This window comes from Dromiciops gliroides, chromosome 1 (genome assembly GCF_019393635.1).
Source record: "Dromiciops gliroides isolate mDroGli1 chromosome 1, mDroGli1.pri, whole genome shotgun sequence".
Lineage (NCBI taxonomy): Eukaryota > Metazoa > Chordata > Mammalia > Microbiotheria > Microbiotheriidae > Dromiciops > Dromiciops gliroides.
In genome coordinates this window covers 153717392-153738775 of record NC_057861.1, presented here as the reverse complement: position 1 = coordinate 153738775, position 21384 = coordinate 153717392, and the positions used below count along the sequence as shown (strand labels likewise).

At 37.7% G+C, this 21384-nt stretch overlaps 1 protein-coding gene across 1 annotated transcript in view; it reads left to right on the top strand.

The window, feature by feature from the left end:
• DECR1 (2,4-dienoyl-CoA reductase 1) overlaps window positions 1-21384 on the top strand; it is a 51781-nt gene that overhangs the window by 29483 nt on the left and 914 nt on the right. Inside the window, exons 6-8 of the mRNA XM_043975389.1 lie at window positions 9740-9839; window positions 12076-12148; window positions 20007-20153. Of these exons, the coding sequence (XP_043831324.1) occupies window positions 9740-9839; window positions 12076-12148; window positions 20007-20153 (320 nt within the window). The remainder of the gene's footprint in view (window positions 1-9739; window positions 9840-12075; window positions 12149-20006; window positions 20154-21384) is intronic.

Sequence of the window (21384 nt, the reverse complement as noted above, 5' to 3'; positions counted from 1 at the left end):
TTCCTTACCTTCCTCACTTTCTTTCTTCCCTTCTTTCCGCCTCTCCTTTCCTTCTTTTCTTCCTCCCTTCCCTTCCTGGTACCTCAGCATTGTGTTTTTTTTTTTAATATGCATTTCTCTAATTAATAGTGTTTTAGAACATCTTTTCACATGGACTATAGATAACTTTGATTTCTTTGTCTAAAATTTGATTTCTTTGCCTCTTCATATCCTTTGACTGGGGAATGACTCTTATTTTTATAAATTTGACTCAGTTCTTTATATCAAAGCTTCTTAAACTGGATGGGGTCTTGTAACTTGTTGTGAAAGATTACTTGTAACTCGTAACTGGTTGCAAAAGATTTGGCAACAGTAAAAGATTATGTATATCTATTTTATATACCTATATACCCTGGGTTGCATAAAAATTTCTCAGGTGAAAAGGGGTCTTGAGTGGGAAAAGTTTATATTTGAGAAATGAGGTTCTTTAATCAGAGAAACTTGCTGTAAACATTTTTTCACAATTATAATTATTTCCCTCTATCCTATTTCCCCCTTCCAGCCCCGCCCCCCTCCATTTATCCTACTCTCTCTCTCTCTCTTCACCCTGTTCATCCTCAAAAGTGTTTTGCTTTTGGATACTGCCACCCATAATCCACCCTCCCTTCTATCAGCCTCCCTACCCCCATATCTTCTTTTATTCCCTTCCCCTCCTACTTTCCTGTAGGATAATATAAATTCCTGTACCCAACTGAGTATGTATATTATTTCCTCTTTAATTCAGTTCTGATAAAGGAAGGTTCAGGGGCTCTCCAACCCTTCCCTGCACCTCTCCCATCTTTCCCTTTACTGTAAAAGCTCTTTCATACCTCTTTTATGTGAGATAATTCTTCATCTTCCTTTACCCTTCTCCCAGTGCATGCCTCTTTCTCATCCCTTAATTTTATTTTTTTATCTATCATCCTATCATATTCACTTCATACCAAGCCCTCTTGTCTATGTATACTCCTTATAACTGCTCTGATAATAATAAAGTTCTTAGGGGTTATTAGTATCATCTTCCCATGTAGGAAAGTCAACAATTTAACCCTACTGAATCCCTCATGATTGATCTTTCCTGTTTACCTTTTTATGTCAGATTTTCTATCCAGCTCTAGTCTTTTCATCAGGAATTCTTGAAAGTCCTCTGTTTCATTAAATACCCATTTTTTCCTCTGATGGATCATAATTAATTTTGCTGGGTAGGTTATTCTTAGTTATAAAACTAGCTCCTTTGCCCTATGGAACATCATATTCCAAGCCTTCCAATCCTTTAAAGTAGAGCTACTAAATCTCATGTTATCTTGACTGTTACTCCACGATATTTGAATTGTTTCTTTCTGGATGTTTCTGTTATTTTCTTCTTGATCTGGGATCTCTGGAATTTGGTTATAATATTCCTTGGAGTTTTAATTATAGGATCTCTTTCTGGAGGAGGGTTCAATTTCTATTTTACCTCCTAGTTCTAGAATACAAGGGCAATTTTCCTTAATTTCTTGAAAAATGATGTCTAGGCAATTTTTGTTTTATCTTGACTTCTAGCTAGTCCAATAATTCTTAAATTATTTTTCCTGGATCCATTTTTCAGATCAGTTGTTCTTCCTATTTTTTAAAAAATATTTTATTATTTTCTAGTTACATGTAGAGATAGTTTTTGTTTGTTTGTTTGTTTTTGTAGGGCAGTGAGGGTTAGGTGACCTGCCCAGGGTCACACAGCTAGCTACTAAGTGTCAAATGTCTGAGGCTGGATTTGAACTCAGGTCCCCCTGAATCCAGGGCCAGTGCTTTATCCACTGCACCACCTAGCTTCCTCCCAGTTGTTCTTCCAGTGAGATATTTCACATATTCTTCTATTTTTCAGCCTTTTGATTTTTTTGTTTGTTTCTTGATGTCTCATGGAATCATTAGCTTCCACTTGCCCAATTCTAATTTTTAAGGAATTGTTATTTTTTTTTCAGTGAGCTTTTCCCCCTCCTTTTACATTTGGCCAGTTCTACTTTTTAAGGAGTTCTTCATGATTTTTTGCACATCTTTTTCCATTTGGACAATTCTCCTTTTTAAGGAGTTTTCTTCATTGGATTTTGCACCTCTTTTACCATTTCACCTATTCTGTTTTTCAAGGTGTTATTTTCTTCAGTATTTTTGTGTGTGTCTGCCTCTTTTACCAAGCTGTTGACTTTTTTCATGATTTTTTGCATCACTCTTATTTCTTTTCCCAATTTTCTCTACTTCTGTTATTTGATTTGATTTGATTTTTTTTTTGGTGAGGCAATGAGGGTTAAGTGACTTGCCCAGGGTCATACAGCTAGTAAGTGTCAAGGGTCTGAGGCCGGATTTGAACTCAGGTCTTCCTGAATCCAGGGCTGGTGCTTTATCCACTGTGCCATCTAGTTGTCCCCTGTTATTTGATTTTAAACATATTTTTTGAGCCTGCTACTGGCTTGCTGGGGCATTGTCTGTGCTGGACTGTACTCCACTCTCCCTCTGGTTTGACAGACCTTTCTTGCCAATCTTCTAAGTTGTCTTAGGCTAGAAATTTGTTTCACCCTGTCCTTTTGTGGTTTCTGCCACTCCAGAATTCATTTTAAGCATTACTTAAAGTTGTTTGGAGTTATTTGGAGGGGAATTTGGGATAGCTCAGGTGAGTCCCTATCCTTTTTCCTCCGTCTTGGCTCCTTCACCCTATGCAATTTACATCACACAAAAGGAGATCAAGTGTAGGTTGCATAAACTTGGAAGCAGCTCCTTCCATTGAAAATGGACTTCAATAGTTATATTGTTCTTAGGTGTTGGAGCACAAGCTAATGAGAATGTGTTCATGACCCTTAACTTTTTTCAGTTCAACTCCTAATTTTACAAATGGCAAAACTGAGGCCCTTAGAGCTGAATTTGCCCAGTGTGTCACAAAGCAAGTAGCAGAGCTAAAGCCAGAATCAAAATCTCTTGACTTTATCAGGTTTAGTGTCTCTTCTGTCTCCCCCAAAGTACTAATTGTATTTATATTGTCCTTCTTTTTCCTTTGTATAGCAATTGGTTTCAAAGATAAAAAATTCTACCACTTTAAAAAAACCCAGTATGTTTTTAATATAATTTTGAAGGATGGTGCCTTGCAATATAATAGAATTTTGCATCATTGAAGCCCAACTCTTTTATTCTGAAAAAGCATATTTGTTTGCAAATAAGTTGTTAGTATCAAGTTAGAAATGAATAATTCCTTTAAAATTTTTACCATGAACATTTAAATATGACAACCAGAATAAAAAATGATGCATAGTTCCAGTTTGTATATATTGTTCTTATTCTGTATCACCTCATATGTCTTCCAGTATTTCTTAAGAGTCTTCATATCTATCATTTCTTCTGGAACTACATACCTATGCTATGGTTTGTTTAACCATTTCTCAGATATTGTATGTGTTGATTGTTCATGTGTTTTTGATTAATTTATCATCATAAGCCTTTTCTTTTTGTTGATCACATCTTTAAGTTCAATTGCTACTAGTGGGACACTGTGTTAATTCCCTAGACATCTTAGACATTGGAACCTTCTCAAAAATATTTGATATAAGGAATTTTTTTCCTTAACCAGCATAATGATATATAATGTGATTGTATGTCTCATTGAGTTTATCTTGCATGGAGTTTTCTAAAATAATTTTTCATCATTCTTTTATTCCTCATTTCATTTTTACAATTTTCAGTTGTATGACACCAGGTAGCAGCTAGGTGGTACAGAGGATAGAGTGCTGTGCCTGAAATCAGGAAGACTCATCTTCCTGAGTTCAGATCCAACCTCAGATACTTACTAGCTGTGTGACCCTGTACAAGTCACAACCCTGTTTGTCTCAGGTTTCTCGTGTGTAAAATGAGCTGGAAAACGAAGTGGCAAATCACTTCAGTAACATTGCCAAGAAAGCTCCAAAGTGGTTGCAAAGATTCAGACACAACTGAACAACAACAAGAAGTTGGGTATTAGGGAGAAAAAACTGCATTTGTAATCAGAGGATCTGGTTTTGAGACTTGGCTCTTTTATTCATGGTGGGGCAGTCACTACATTTCTCTGGGCCTCAGTTTACTCACCTGTAAAATGAGGGGCTTGGACAAGATTACCTCTAAGGTCCTTGTGAGCACTAAATCTGTGATCCTATTATTCCTTTTTGGCTCTTACAGTACATGAGTTTAAATTAAAATTAGGTAAGACTTCTGAGGTCATTGTTGCCATAGCTTTATCTTATTCATCGAGAACAAAAGGCAGAACTTTGGTTGGGGACTAGAGTGTCTGGTATCAGACATCAAAGGCTAATGCAGAAGCCAGGGGTAGATGTCCGAGTCAGGATGCCAGACGAGTTGAGTAAAATAACCAAAATAAATAGTTCAGGAATACAGCCAGAGTCAGAATGAGACGACACCAAATGAGCCAGCTTAAATAAGTAAAGCTGATCTCTGCTCTGGAGCACTAAACCAGAATTAAGCAGTCAGCCAGCCTAAGCCTCTCCAGCAACAGGGATTCCTGCTATGTAACAACATGCCTGGCCACATTTCACTTTTGGACAAATCTTCCTAGAACCTCTTGCCTCCCTAAAGTATCTCCCCATTGTCTTGTACTGTGGGTTCTCTTGAGTATGAGTTTGACTGGATTGCCAATTAATATTTCCATCCCTGAAATTGTTACACTGTCACAGTGACATAGCTTTGACCCATTGTTTCAGCCTGTTGAAACCCTTTTGTTTTTGTTTTTGTTTTGTGGGGCAATGAGGGTTAAGTGACTTGCCTAGAGTCACACAGCTAGTAAGTGTCAAGTGTCTGAGGCAGGATTTGAACTCAGGTCCTTCTGAATCCAGGGCTGGTGCTTTATCCACTGAGCCACCTAGCTGCCCCCCTGTTGAAACCCTTTTGGATCCTCATTTTATCATCTCGTCAAGTCTTTTACCATCTGCAAATTGGATAAGCTTTTACCATGCCTTTACCCAAGTTATACTGAACAAATTTCTTAAACTTTCTCTGCTTTTGTTCCTTTGTCTACAAAGCAGGAATGATAATAATAATTCCCTTATCTACCACATAAGGTTGACACAAATAAAAAAAATCTATGATGGATGTGAAAGTGCTTGGAAAAGCCAAAAAATTACTTTTAAAATATAGTCTTATTATTAATATTATCATTATGCATCCACGTAGGCATTTAATTGCCTAGATAATGTGGAGGATTGATTTACTGTCTACAATGACAAGAACATCTTAGAAGGCTTTATATTGGAGAACAGGAGAGAAGAACTCAAAGAAATGAGAGCCAGGGAAAAGGGAAGAAAAAAATAAGTAAAACAGAAAAGATTTAGAGACATTGTTCCTTAAATGTAGAAAAAAGAAAAGTGACTTTATTCTGTAATGAGAATTGGCAGTGAAATAAACATTAACCAATCTCAGAGCAGTGGAAAGTCCATTAGATTTGGGTTTGAAGGACAAGTTTTTTGAGTGTGGTCTTGAGGAAGTCACTTACCTTTTGAGTGCTTCTTTTCCTCATCTGCAAAATGAGGTTACATTTAATGACCTCTCAAGTCTCTCCCAATTCTAAGCCTATGATTCTATGAAAGTTTACTATTTCCCCTGTGGTAAAAAAGCAAACAAATTGAGTGGTGGAGAAAATCCAACCAGTTAATCATGTAGCAAAAGGAATTCTAAAAAACCTTTTAGGGACATTAGGTATTTAACAATAACATCCAAGGCCAGAGGTATTAGAGGAATAGAAGTAAATAAAGTACATTTAGATGGTTCTTTTAGCCAGATTTTAAAATATAATAGTGTTGTTGTTTTTTTGCCCCACACTTTTTTAAACTCACACTTCACAACTTGTTGAATGAAGGTAATACAGTATACAATTAGCAAATTTATTTCAGAGGTCACCAAAGTTGCTCTTAGCCAGTATCTTCCTCAGGTACTACATGATCTGGCTGTCCTTTGCCTGTTTATCCTTATTTCCTAAGACTCCCAAACAGTTACCCCTCTATTCTATTCTACACACATCTTGCTTGCCCTCACGTCTCTGTCTTCGTTCTCATTCCCCCCCTTCCCTTCTGTAGAGATCTTACCCATCACTCCTATTCTATGTCCTCCATGAAATCTTCACTGATCATTCATAGTTACTACCTTTAAATTCCTGTAGCATTTGTTGTCCCTATCATATGATTATCATTCAGTTATTGTCAGTCAGTCAAAAAGCATTTGTTCAGTGCCTACTATGTGTCAGTCACTGTGATAGGCACTGGGAATAGAAAGAAAGGGAAATGATAGTCCCTACTCTCAAGTAGTTTTCAGGCAAATGGGGGTGACATCATGTAAACAGCTGTGTAAAAAACAATTGCTAACACAGAATAAATTGGAGGTAATCAGTAGAGGGAAGGCACTGTTGTTAAGGATGATTGGGAAAAGCTTCTGGTAGAAGGTAGGTTTTTAGCTAGGATTCAAAGGAAGCCAGGAGGTAGACATGATGAGGGAGAGAATTTCAGGCATGAATCCCAGCTGAAGGAAATCAAAGAGTCCAGAGATGAAGTGACTTGTGCAAGTGGCAAAAAGGCCAGTGTCATTGGATTGCAGAGTATGTAAGAGTAAGGAAGGAATAAGACTGGAAAGGTAGGAGGGGACCAGATTATGAAGGTCTTTAAAAGCCAAATAAGATTTTATATTTGGTTCAAAAGCCAAAAACAAGATTTAATTTTATATATCTTTGATTATATTTAAAGTTATATTTAATTTTATGTTAGAGGTAATTGGGAGCTATTAGAGTTGCTGGAGTAGAGGGGTACAATGCTTGGAGGTGCACTTGGGGAAGCTCATTTGGAGTGGAGATTGGGCTGGAGTGAGGAGACTTGAGGCAGGCAGACCAACAAGCCTGTTATTGCAGTCGTCTAGGAGAGGGATGATAAGGCCCTGCACCATCATGGTGGGAATGCCAGAGTAGTGAAGGAGGTATATGTGAGAGATGTTAAGGGAAAATCCATTGTCCTTGACAAGATGTTGCATATGGGTGGGGTGAGAGAGAGAGTACAGAGTCAAAGATGACACCTAGGTTGTAAACTTGGGTGACTAGGAGGATGGTGGTGCCATAGACAGTAATGGGGAAGTCAGAAAGAGGGGAGAGTTTGGGAGATAAAGATGAATTAAGTTTTGGACATGCTGAGTTTCAAATGTCTATGCAACATGCAATCCAAGATGTCTAATGGGCAGTTGGAAATATGAGATGGGAGTTCAGGAATGAGGTTAGGACTGGATAAGAACATTTGAGAATCTTCTGCATGAAGATAATAATTGAATCCGTGGAAGCAGATACAATCACCAATTTAAATAGCATAGAGAGAGAAGAGAAGAGGGCTCAGGATGGAGCCATGGCAGTCCCCCACAGTTAGAAGGCATGACCTGGACAAAGATCCAGCCAAAGAAACTGAGAAGTAACAGTCAGATAGGTATGGGGGGAAACAGAATAGAGGTTTTATGAAAACCTAGAGAGGTGGATGTATTAGGAAGAAGACATTGATTAACAGGATAAAAGACTACAGAAGAGGTGGAGAAAGGATGAGGATTGAGAAAAGGTCATTGGATTATTGACTGGTGACTGGAAGAAAACACTTTGGGGTGAATGACGTGGCTGTAAGTCAGATTGTAGAGAGTTAAGAGACTGAGAGGAAAAGAAGTAGAAGTATATATTGCAGATGACCTTCTCAAGGAGTTTAGCCACAAAAGAGAGGAGAAATATAGGACAAAAGCTAGAGAGTATGGATGAGTCAAGTGAAGAATTTTTGGATTATGGGAGGACATATTTGTAGTCAGTAGGAAAGCAGTCAGTAGGCAAGATTATAAGTGAGAAGATGGGGATGATACAGAGTGCAACCTTGCTAATGCATCGGTATGAAGGCAGGAATTGGGGAGGAGAGAGAGATTGCAAACTGGACATTGATCTCATTGAGGAATGAAGGTTAATAGTCCTGCAGGTCAGTACACAACAGGTAGCAGACTTTTGTTTGGTGGCAGATATGGATGAAGTAAACCTCAAAGGAGAGGTTACTGAGTTATGGTTGGTAGAAGGGTATTCCTCTGACTCAATGATTGAGGTAGAAGAATGAGTGAAAGTGTAATCAATGTTGAAAAGAATGACCTGTGAGGCAGTGTCATCAAAAGGGAGCCAGAAGATAGGAAGAATGGGAAAGGAAAAGATTTATATTTTGCCTGAAGTTGCTTATGGTCTCTAGCTATTTATTCCTCTCTCCTCAATTACATGTGACATCAGGTAAACACCTTGAGGACTTTAGACATGATCTTTTGTGCTTTTCACAGAATCTTGCCAAGTATAATACATATGAAAAAACAAACTAAACAACAACAAAAACTGAAACTAAAGCACAAGAATAAAGTGGAAACAGTGGTGGGTGTTGGACTCTGTGACAGTTCTTATTGAGGTACTTGGGTATTCATTTTCTTTAGCTACAATAGATTGTTCAAGGGAGGCAGCTTCTAATAATGATTGTGTTCTTCCCCACCAAGTACCAAATAGTCTTCTTAAGCATCTCAATTACATCTAGATATAATTATGTAGAAGAGGACATGGGGCATGGGTGAGACATGACCACAGTATCTCGGATCTCTATTGAAGGAAGGAAACAATGCCAGGTATTGTGCTAAACACTTTGTAAATTCTAGCTTACTTCATTCTCACAAGAACCCTGAGAAGTAGGTGCTATTATTATTCCCATTATATAGTTGAGAAAACTGAAATAGCCAGGTTAAGTGACTTGCCCAGGATCACACAGCTAGTAAGTGTCAAGTGTCTGAGGTTGGATTTGAACTCAGGTCCTCCTGAATCCAGGGCCAGTGCTCGATCCACTGCGCCACCTAGCTGCCCCTGAGCTTCTAATTGTTAATGCTTCTGCAAAAAGGTCTGCTAAGTCTTGTGACCATGATTGTTGCTTACTGGTACTTGAACTCTTTCTTTCTGATGGCTTATGTTAATTTTTTCTTCATCTTGGAAGTTCTGAATTTTTGTCTTTTATATGTCTAAGTTGTTATTTTAGTTTCTTGCAAAAGATAACTGGTGTATTCTTTCTATATTCACTTTCCTTTCCCTCCTGATCCTTTTGGCTTCCCTATCTTCATTCAAGTCCCAGCTAAAATCTCATCTTCTACAGGAAGCCTTTCCCAATCCCTCTTAATTCTAGTGCTTTCCTTCTGTGGATTATTTCCTATTTATCTTGTATCCTTGTCCATAGTTGTTTTTGTATTCCCCATTAGATTGTGAACTTTTTGAGGGTAAGAACTATCTTTTGCCTTCTGTTGTAACCCCAGCGCTTAGCACAGTGCCTTACACATAGCAGGTGCTGAGTAATGCTTATTGACTAATTATCTAGTTCTGTTAGATTGAGGAAGTTTTTATTCATGATTTCTTGAGATAGGATTTCTAGGCTTTTTTTTTGGGTGGGGGGTTCATTGTTTTTGCCCCAGTTACATAGCTACAGACCCTAGCCCCATTCCCATACTAGAAGGTTTCTACCCTTGACTGTGGTGACCTGGACTGGAAAGAGATACCTACTATAATTGTCCAGGGTCTGTTACTCTTCCTCAATCTTTGCTCAAAGTTGTGAAAGCAAGTTAGGCTTCTTCTCATTCTACCATATTTACTGGCCTCCTTAGACATAGCTTTATTATTAATCATCTTTATTGTCTTACACATTTTCAGGGGCAGCATTCCTGGCTATCACAACTATCTATGCTCAGAGTGGATCAGCATTTGTAGTGCCAAGTGCTTCTGCCAAGGCAGGTGTGGAAATAATGAACATGTAAGTAATAATCACATTTATACTGCAGCTTAAGTGAATTGATGCAATTTAGTGGCACCTGCTGTACTAGTAGCCTTTTTTTTTAGCTCCTTTTACTTGCATCTTGATCATCTCATAGATGCAACACCCCAATAAGTAATGTATTAAACAGGAGCCCCAAGTGAATTTTAACCTACTTATTGTATATTGTATAGATAGCATACTTTAAAATTTCAAGACCGTCTTGTGTGAGTTAAGAATTAAGTCATGTTTTTAGGGTATCAACTTCCTTTATGTCATTTTATTTTGTTTTTTTTTGCTGTATGCTGCCCTTGCCTCTGGGAACATATAAATAAAAATGTCTCACAGATTCCAGCCCAAGGCTGTTGTATGAACCAGACTATCCATTTCCTTCTTTTCATCTTCAAGTACTTGTAAAGATCAAAGATCCCAAAGCATATGTTTAGCAATGTGGGCAACAGATAATCCCTTGTTTCTCCATCAATCATTGGCCTAGAATCTCTGAGAAGTGAGGAAACTGATGCAGCATTTCTGACATACATTAGATCAGACTTTTTCTGTGTATTTAGGAAAATATGGAAGTTGTTTTGTGCTGCTGTCTCACCAACGGATTTGTGAATTCTGGCGATTTTATGACAGACAATATTTATTTATAGAACTTGCCAAAGGCATATTCTTCTATAAAATAAATTTACAGTATCTATATATTTGATTCTCAGTTCTTAATCTAAGATGTCACTAATTTAATCTGTGTTCCTTAATAAACTTCACTTGTACATGTAAATTTTATGTGTGGAGGGGTCTTTTATTCCTAGTTTACTAGCAGACAGCGCACATCTATTCATTTAGAGAATATTTGCTACTTTGTGGTAGAGGAATGAGTAGAGAGATTGATTACCTCTCATTCTCAAAAAAGAAACCTCTCAAAATCAGTACACTCCAACAAAGATATTGTATTTATTGGACCATTATGGAGAGGTACATACTAGGAATAAGTTGGCCATAGCTTAGTACTAATGATGACTTTTACTCAACAAACAGCATAAAATATATAATCAAGGAGATGTGTGATCATAAAAGGAAGTTGAGTTCTTGTAGGTGAGATCAATCCCTCCTTGAAATTACCCTCCTTATACTCCTCCCACTCCTTTCACACCTCCTATTTCCCTGTTGTCCAAACAGAGAGTAGAAGGCATGCATTTAGCAATTCAAGATAGTTATGGAAAGGGTACATTAGCAACTGGGGCAGCAAGGTGACCTAGGTGGCACAGTGGATAGAGTGCAGGGCCTGAAGTCAGGAAGACTTATCTTTCTGAGTTCAAATCTAGCCTCAGACACTTCCTATCTATGTGACACTGGGCAAGTCGCTTAACCCTGTTGACCTCAGTTTCCTCATCTATAAAATTAGCTGGAGAAGGAAGTGGCAAACCACTCCAGTATCTTTGAAGAATCTTGAAGAATCAGACACTACTGAAAAATGACTGAATTCTGAAGTGTCTTAGTGTCCAATGTTGTGCATATGATGAGCACTTTATTAATTTTAATTGAATGGAAATTAGTCAGCAAAGTACCAACCTCTATTGTTTTGGTGGCAGCATGTCATATGCATCCTTAGAAGACACATTTGCCAAGTGTGGCAGCATGTGACTATATTCCCTGGTGCTGGGGTTGGGGGGGTGCTTTTAGGTCTCTTGAGCTTGGGAATTCTGAGCTGAAGTGAACCAAGTTTGGCACTTACTTGGTGAGCCCTCAGTAGAGGGAGATCATCAGGTCACCTAAGGAAGGATAAATTGTCAGGTCCATAAGAGAGCGTGTCAAAGCTTCTATGCTGATCAGAGTAGGGTTGGGCCAATGAGTAGTAGCCTCTACATTTTTAGCTTCTGCAAGATGGGAAGACTCAATATGTGCCTATCCTTTCATTTTACATTTATTTAAAAAATTTTCAGTTCCAAATTCTCTCCCTCCCATCCCTCCCCCACCCATTGAGAAGTCAATATTTTTTTTGTTTTGTTTTGTTTTGTTTTTTAGGCAATGGGGGTTAAGTGATTTGCCCAGAGTCACACAGCTAGTAAGTGTCAAGTGTCTGAGGCCGGATTTGAACTCAGGTCCTTCTGAATCCAGGGCCGGTGCTTTAACCACTGCGCCATCTAGCTGCCCCAAGAAGTCAATATTTTTTTAAAAGGAGAAAACATATTTATTGATTTCCTATTCATTTCTTCTTTGTGACAATTTCTAGGTCTCTTGCAGCCGAATGGAGTAGATATGGCATGCGATTCAATGTGATTCAACCAGGACCCATCAAAACTAAAGTAAGCCTTAGTTGATGTAGTATTATGAGGCATAAAAACCTAACGAATGTCAAAATATTGAATACCTGCTTATGTATTTAAGGTGTAGAAATAAACATTGGGCAACTTATTGCCTTGGAATATTGAGATATATTAATATGGAAATGGCTGCATTCAGTTATCTAGAATTTTAAAGTGGGAATGAATGGAAAAGAAAGGTGATGGATCCACCAAACTTATGTATTACATGCATATGTATTCATGAATTTTGGTAGTCATTTCAAAGTAAAACTGACATCATAATCATCAGTATTTAGGAGGGAGTGTGGTTTAGTGGAAAGCACACTGGATTTGGAATAAAAAATTCTGGCTTCCAATCCCAACTGTGTGACTTAGCAAGTCATTTAATCTTGGTGGCCTGAGCCTCTTTATCTGTAAAATGAGAGAGGGTTGGACTAGATGGTTTCTTTCTTTTCTCTTCTTTTTTGAGGGACAATGAGGGTTAAGTGACTTGTCCAGGGTCACACAGCTAATAAGTGTCAGGTGTCTGAGGCCAGATTTGAACTCAGGTCGTCCTGAATCCAGCTGTCCCTGGTTTCTTTTTTAAAAAGAATTATGTATTTTTTTTTTTTTGCAGGGCAATGGGGTTTAAGTGACTTGCCCAGGGTCACACAGCTAGTAAGTGTCTGAGGCTGGGTTTGAACTCAGGTCCTCCTGAATCCAAGGCTAGTGCCTTATCCATTGCACCACCTAGCTGCCCCCTGTATTTATTTTTAACATTAATATAAAATTTTTTTGACTTACAAATTCTCTTTCCTTCCAGTCCTCCCCTGCCCATTGAGAAAGCAAGCTATATGATATCAGTTATGCCTAGATTGTCTTTTGGATAGGAATCTGTGACCCTGAGACTGTTGGGTGATTCATAGAATCTAACTGGTAGAAGGTGTACCTTCTGCTACCAATGACAACAGCCCATAGTCAAACTTTTAATCCCTTTTACGATACACCTGGCAAGAATTTTTTCTGGCCTTTGCTTGAAGACCTCTAGTGAGGGAGCACCTGCTTCCTCCCATTTGCCCAGCCCACTTTTTTGTAACTGATTTTCAAGCTTCAGTCATACTCTCTGTAACTTCCACCCATTGCTCCCGATTTTGCTCTTTGTAGCCAAATAAAGTCTGATTCTCTTGCACATGACAGCGTTTCAAGTACTTGACGAGAAATATCATCTTGTCCCATCTAAGTCTTCATTTCTCCAGGTTAAACATCTTCAATTCTCACCCTTGGTTCTCATCTGCAGTTCCTTTGGTCCATTGGACCATGATTTCCTTGAAGGCAGGGACTTTCTTTTGCCTTTCTTTGTATCCAGGCACATAATAGGCACTTAACAAATGCTTATTACTGAGTGATTGACTTCAACTAGTCCTCTAGCATATCCATCAATGATTGTGATATAATACCCCCCCCACATACTCTGTGATCCAATGGCATTGACCTCCTGCTCCCGGCACAGGACACACCTATCTCTCAAATCCAAGCATTTTTTGTTTTTGTTTTTGTTTTTTGTTTTTGCAGGGCAATGAGGGTTAAGTGACTTGCCCAGGGTCACACAGCTAGTTAAGTGTCAAGTGTCTGAGGCTGATCAAATCCAAGCATTTTTACTGGCTGTGTTCTATGCCTATAACTCTTTCCCTCCTTGTCTCTGCCTCCCCGATTCCCCGCCTTGCTTCAAGTCTCGTTGAAGGTCCCACCTCCTGCAAGAAGCCTTTCCCAGTCCTCTGCAATCTTCCCTTTGAGACTACCCCAGTTTATCTTGTAAATATCCTGTTTGTCCCAAGTTGCTTGCATGGTGTCTCCCCCCATTAGACTGGGAGCTCCTTGAGAGAAGAGACTGGCTTTTAAAAAATTTTTCTTTGTATTCGCCATCTCTTGGCACAGTGTCTGGTACATAGAAGGCACTTCATGAATTCCAGATGACTGACTAGGGAAAAATCTGAAATGGGGAGAGACTTGAGGCACTTTGACCAATCAGTAGGCTCTTGCAATAGTCCAGGTATGAGGTAAAGAGGGCTTGTGCCAAAGTATTGGCAGCATCAGAAGAGAAGAGGGGCGGTGTATATGAAACGTCACAAAACTAGAAATGACAGGACTTAGTAGATGATTGGATATCAGAGAGTGAAACTGGGGAGTTGAGGATGACAACTAGGTTGTAAATCCGTATGATTCAAAATACTACCCTTATTCCTTCTTTGATTCTCATCTTGCATTTGATATAGCCAGAAAAAACCCATTTTGTTGCTCGTATTCATTCGTTGCTCCTTTCAAGTAGTTTTGGGGTTTGGTTTTCCTGTCTTCCTTTCAGATTGTGCTGCATATTTGTATTCAACCTCAGTCAGTCAATCAATAAACATTTAGTAAGTGTGTACCACATATGAAACACCATGCTAAGTGCTGAAGAGACAGAAAAAGGCAAATTCTAATGGGGGATGCAATGTGCTAACATCTATTTACATATAAGGTACGAAGTGGGCTTATATGGGAGATAACTCCCTTTACTTTGTTTTACTCCTATCTTCTAAAAAGGTATTTTTTAAAAAGAAGTTTTATTGATGCATTTTTTACATATCAATTTGTCAAGTCAACAAGCATTTATTAAATGCCTACTAAGTGCCAATTAGTGTGCTAGGGGAAGAGCAAAACCAGTGCCTACTCTTAGGGGCCTCACAAGCTAAAGGGGTGTTGGAGGAGACAACATGTAAACAGCTATGTACATATAGGAGATATACATACATACACACACACACATATATAAAATGAAGTAATCAACAGAGGGAAAGCACTAACATTAAGGTGCAATCAGTAAAGGAGCATTTATCCCTACTTAATCTCATTTTATTAGAACTGTTCTATAATTCAAATCTGGTGAGATGTTTTGGGACCCTAATTCTGTTACCCAACCTACCCTCTATCTCTCCCAGTCTTTTGTCTTCTGAAAGTTCAACAAACATACTATCTATGCCTTCATCTAAGTTATTGATAAACAATCTAATGCCAGGAGACAAATTTCGCCTCCATCAGTATCACTTGAGCACCCCACCTTCTTGCAGAAGGTGAGATATTAACTGGAACTTGAAGGAAGCCAGGGGAGTCAGGAGGCAGTGATGAAGGAAGCAACTCCAAGCATAGGGGACCACCATGAAAATAATCAGAGTTGGGAGATAGAGTGTCTTGTGTGAGAAACAGCAAGGGAGCCAATGTCACTGGATCACAGAGTATGTGGGGATGAAGTACATCAAAATCATTTATTGTTATGATCATTTTCACCCCAATCACAAGCTTTCTCTGACAAAAATTAAGCAAAACCAGCACCGCAATCATATCTGACAGTATATGCTACATTCTATATCCATAAACCCTCTTCACTCCATTTCTCAAACAAAAGGAGGAGGAAGGACTATTTTTTCATCAGCTCTTCTCCAAAAGCAAGATTCATCACTATAATCATGTGGCATTCAGCTTCTACACATCTCTTTTTAAAATCTGAGTTTGTTGATGAGTTTTCTGTGCATTCACATCAATCGTTTTCCTCCTTACTGGAATAATTTATGTTTGTCTCTTCATAATTTTTTAGAGATTCCTTTCATCCTGCTTGGGCTTCCTTTATCTTTAAAATAGCGGGCCATTGGATTTTACCTACCTTTTCTCTGAGCACTGATATCTGTTCTCCTGAAATCTAAGAGTCTGTGTAGCAGACCATTCATAACTTTACTCTTTCTTCTATGTGACATGTTTTATGAGGGAGTGGTCACTCTCTTCAAGGTTCCAATCAGAACAGTATTACTCCTTGTTGGTCAAAATTTTAAAAAATTAAAAAAAAAAACCTTTAGAACCGCCATTCCCCTTATTGAGTGCTTCCATCTTTTGAAGGATGAAATGATCATTAAGCTGAGTTACAGATTGAACAACTGTCCCGATCTTCCCAAAGAAAGAACAGCAAGAGATGGCTAAATGGTTGTAGTCTTCTCATTGCTACAGTATCCTATTTCCATGTTAGGTTTGTGATCTCTTTCAAACACTCCTCATTTAGGATCACTTTCTGATTGAATGGTTTATACTAGTACTACAGCAGTTCCACTTCTCTTTGTATTTCAGTTGATTCTTATCTAAACGACCTTTGCAGTTTTTTTCTGCTCATATTCATCATGACATTCACCTATAATGTTTTTTATAATGTTTTTATAATGTCCTTTTATTAAGACCAGGAGTTATCAATCTGGGGTTTATGAACTTAAAAATCTTGATAGGGGCAGCTAGGTGGCGCAGTGGATAAAGCACTGGCCCTGGATTCAGGAGGACCTGAGTTCAAATCGGGGCTTAGACACTTGACACTAACTAGCTGTGTGACCCTGGGAAAGTCACTTAACCCCCATTGCCCCACAAAAAATCCTGATAATTATATTTCAAAATGACTGGTTTCCTTTATAATCCTATTTATTTTATTTTATGCATTTAAAAACATAATTCTGATAAGGGATCTCTATGTTTCACTGTGCTTTCATCAAGTTCCATAACACAAAAAAGGTTAAGAACCTCTGCTCTAGTTTCTTTTAGATGTAATTTTACCCTTTCTGTGTCAAATTCTAGTCAGAAGCACCATCCCATTTAGGCTTAGTAATAGTGAAGAAGGGCAACTTTGTCTCCTTGCACTGGGCTTCTTATCAGTAACTTAGAAGAAGATATAGATGGTGTGTTTGTCAAACTTGCAGAAGGCACAAAACTGGTAGAGATAGGCCAATAGGTTGGGTAATTTGGGTCCTAAAATAGAATTATAGTACCAAAACATTTCACTAAGTTTGGATTGTAGAAGTTTTAATTAAATGAGATTAAGCAGGGATACATTTAAAACAATTTATATATGTTTAAGAAAAATAAATGTCCCAGTACAAGATGGTGGAGAAATGACTAGAAAGCAATTCATTTAAAAAAAAAAGAAAGAATGAACTTGGAGGTTTTAGCTGACTGGGTACAGTATGAGTCAGTATTTTGTTGACTGCCAAAAAGTTGGATGCAAGCTTAGACTCCATCAGTCGAAGAATAACATCTAGAATTGATAGAGCCACTGTTCTCTACTATAGTCAGACTACATTGAGGGTCACTGTGTTCTGTCTTCATGTCACTTTTCAGAAAAGACATTGACAGGCTGGAATGTGTCCAGAGCATGATGATAAGGGACTTGAAACCATGTTATATAAAGACTGTTACCCTATTTATTACCCATATTTTATACCATTAATTTTATTACTCTTTTACTTCTTGTATGTATTGTATATTGAGGCAGGCAGATGGTGCAGTGGATTGAATGCTGAGACTGTAGTCAGAAAAACCTGAGTTCAAATCTGTCCTCATATACTTATTAGCTGTGTGACCCTGGGCAAGTCACTTAACCCCTGTTTACTTCAGTTTCCTCAGCAGCACTTACCTTGCAGGCTGTGAGGATTAAATAAGATATTTGTAAAGTACTTGCCACCGTGCCTGGTACATAGTAGGTGCTATAGAAATTCTTATTTCCATCTCTTTTCCAGTCTCTTGTATTCTATTAGGCCTTGATCCTCTCTTCTGCTATTCTTCCACCTGTGCTGTGCCTGCTTTTGTCTCTGGTACCAAGCTTGTCAAATCTGTGTGGACAGTTTTCTGTCTTTCCCTTCCTTGTCAGTTCAGAGCCCTCTAGATTAGATCTGCCACTCTCCATGCAAGGGTGTTTTTACTGAATGTTGTTAGATGCATCCCATACCCATCCAGGAGTACATAATTCCTGTATTTTAAGTCAGCCCATCTTCTCAGCCATCTGTACTTATTGAATAAGAATCTAATGGAATATATATCTAGTCTGACTTATTTCCAAACTACATAGGAGGAAATGCCATAAAACTATGTTAAATACCTAATTATATTCAGAATTGTGTTAAGATCTGTGTACTTACTATCTGAATTTGGGCAAATCACTTAACCTCAGTGGGTCTTAGTTTCTTCTTCTCTAAAATGGGATGATTGTACTATACAATCTCTGAAGTCCCTTTAAGCTCTTAATACTTGTGGTCCTAAGCATAGGATTGCTGGAGCCAGGTTAGAGGGAATGTGATCCATAATAATAGAGAAGCTATCACACTTGAAGAAAGTCTAGATCACAGATATGTCTTTCCTCTTGAGAGACAATTATTAAATTTTCAGTTTGAGCATCTACACCTTGGAAATTGACAAGTGCTACAAATCAAAGCTTAATTTATTGCTTTGTTGGTAACCCAGACTTAAGAAAGTGATGGGAAAAGTGTCAGTAATATAAATTAAACTTAAAAATGTATTGATCATACTTTTTTTTCCCAGCACATCCCTTGTCCTATGTCTCTTAACCTTTCTGAGCCTCAAATTTCCTAATCTTTGAATTGAGAATAATACGTACATTGCCTTTCTCACAGGGTAATTTGTAAACCATAAAGCACTAAAAAACTGAATTACTATTTTTACTGTTATCACATCCTGAAAAATGATTGTTTATTTAAGAACACTAAGACACATCATGTGTTTCTTGATACTTTCTATTTATCATTGCATCATTGCTACTATAATGACAGTAATGTTTAAAATCTATATTGTGGTCGCCTTAAATTAGAAAGCTTCAGTACCAGTCTTTGGGTATTAAACATTTATTAAAGGCATACAGGTATTCACATTGAGTTCAGAAAGTTAAGAAAAAGAAAGCCTATCTAGCCTTGAGTTGCAGCCTGGTTGGGTTCTTCCTCAAGTCCTCCACCAGGAGCCTGCTTTAATCAGGAACTCTCCAGCAAGCTGATTGTGGAAGCTTTTTATAGGTCTGGAACAGAGGCAGTCCTTACACACTGCTTCAAGCTGATTAGTTGGTATCATCCAAATCCATTGGCTTTGAAAGTGTTCTCAAGTTGAGTTCACAGTCTAGCTTCTGAGAACAATACCTTCTTAAGGGATAGCCAGGTGTGATTACAATCCAGTTAACTTGAAGTAGGCTAATCAGCAGTCAATCACTCTCACTTGATACAATCAGTTTAGATTAATCTCCAGGTGGGTCTTTGAGTATCTGCTAAATCCTATTATTTTATCACATGACCATCACCCAGACATCAAGGCCCCAGTGTACTTACCTATACCCTTTATTTATCAAGACAATACTATTTTTCATCTTGGCCCCTTCCTCCAGATAGCTGAACTCAGAAATTGTTCTTTAAATGTATGTCCCCTCCCCTTCTCAGGATCTAGGTGATATTTGTTTTCTTTTATGGTTTGCCCTGTTTCCACTCTTATGCTTAAAAGCAAAAGAAAAGACATCTTGCAAATCTTCCACATGTCCGCAAGAATTAAATAATTTTTTTTTCTTTCTTTTTGCTTACTATGTAATGCCACTATATACATCTATGGATCAGTTTATAGTTTTCAGAATACATTCACATACCTGATCTCATTTGAGTCTTGCAACAAATCTATAAGGTTCCATATACAGATACTTTTTCTGAGTTATGGGGAAGCAGATAGAGAGAATATACTGTCTAAGATTTTCTGGTTAAATACAGAGCAAAGAATTGTTGTTTGATTGACTCTCCAGAGCTTTAATCTGAAAGAATGAATAATCTATTCATTTAGCTTCATTTAGTCATTCATTTATCCATTTATTTGTGTGTATATATATATGCATGCATATATGTATGTGTGTATATATTATGTATATATATACATTTATTTTTTTATTTGACCAATTCACTCATTAGAGGGGAATGACAAGTTGCCTTATTTGTTTGTTCTTCATCCCTTATCTCCACCACAATGTAACCTAACTTTATTTTTCTTAATTCCTAAGGGTGCTTTTAGCCGCCTTGACCCAACTGGAGAATTTGAAAAAGAAATGATTGAGAGACTTCCTTGTGGACGACTAGGGACTATTGAAGAAATTGCAAATCTTGCTGCTTTCCTGTGCAGTGATTTTGCCTCTTGGATTAATGGAGCTGTAAGCTTGATTTTTTCTTGTTTTTTTTTTAATTGCTTAAAACTAGCTGAGATTTGATCCTGGGTATGCTAAATGTAATATTTTAAAATTCGCTAAACATGCAATGCACATATATATGCATATGTTCATACATACATAGATTTATGCACATACATATATAAACTTCAGAAAACACCTTATTTTAAAATATTTAAATGTTTTCATATCTTTTCAGGTTTTAGAATTAATTCATAATTAGATGTTTATGAAAACACCTTAATGTCACTATGTGATATATAAAAATATAGGCAATTATGGTGCTTATTGGTATATGTGAAGTATTACGAAACTGTTAGCTATGATGATGAGAATGCTGATGTTGATATCTGTGATCTAGACTTTCTTCAAGTGTGATAGCTTCTCTCTTATTATAGATCACATTCCCTCTACACCTTCATCCAGTGGCCAAACTTTTGGTGATGAGTCTGTTTGAACATAGTTATAGTTGGTCTTTGAACAACATATATACCCTCTGCTTTTGAACCTGAAGCCTTTCTTTTTTTTAACCACAAAAGTATTTTATTATTTTCTAGTTATGTGTAGAGATAGTTTTCAACATTTTTTTTTAATTTTTAATTTTTTTTATTTTTTAGTGAGGCAATTGGGGTTAAGTGACTTGCCCAGGGTCACACAGCTAGTAAGTGTTAAGTGTCTGAGGCCGGATTTGAACTCAGGTACTCCTGACTCCAGGGCCGGTGCTCTATCTACTGTGCCACCTAGCTGCCCCTCAACATTTGTTTTTATAAGATATCTAGTTCCAAATTTTTCTTCCTCTCTCCCTCACTTCCCTCCCTCTCCCCAAGACAACAAGCAATTTGATATAGGTTATATATGTACAATCACATTAAACATATTTCTGCATTAGTCATGTTGTAAAAGAAGAATCCCAACAAAAAGGAAAAACCTCAAAAAAGAAAAAAACCAAAACAAAAATGTAGAAACAGTATGGTTCAATCTAGATTGCACAGTTCCTTTTTTTCTGGATTCGGAGAACCTTTTCCACCTTGAGTCCTTTGGAATTATCTTGGGCCATTGTATTGCTAAGAGTTAATTCTATCACAGCTGATCAGCACAAAATGTTGTTGGTACTGTGTACAATGTTCTCCTGGTTCTGCTGATCTCACTCAGCATCAGTTCATGCAAGTCCTTCCAAGTTTCTCTGAAATCTGCCTGCTCATCATTTCTTACAGCA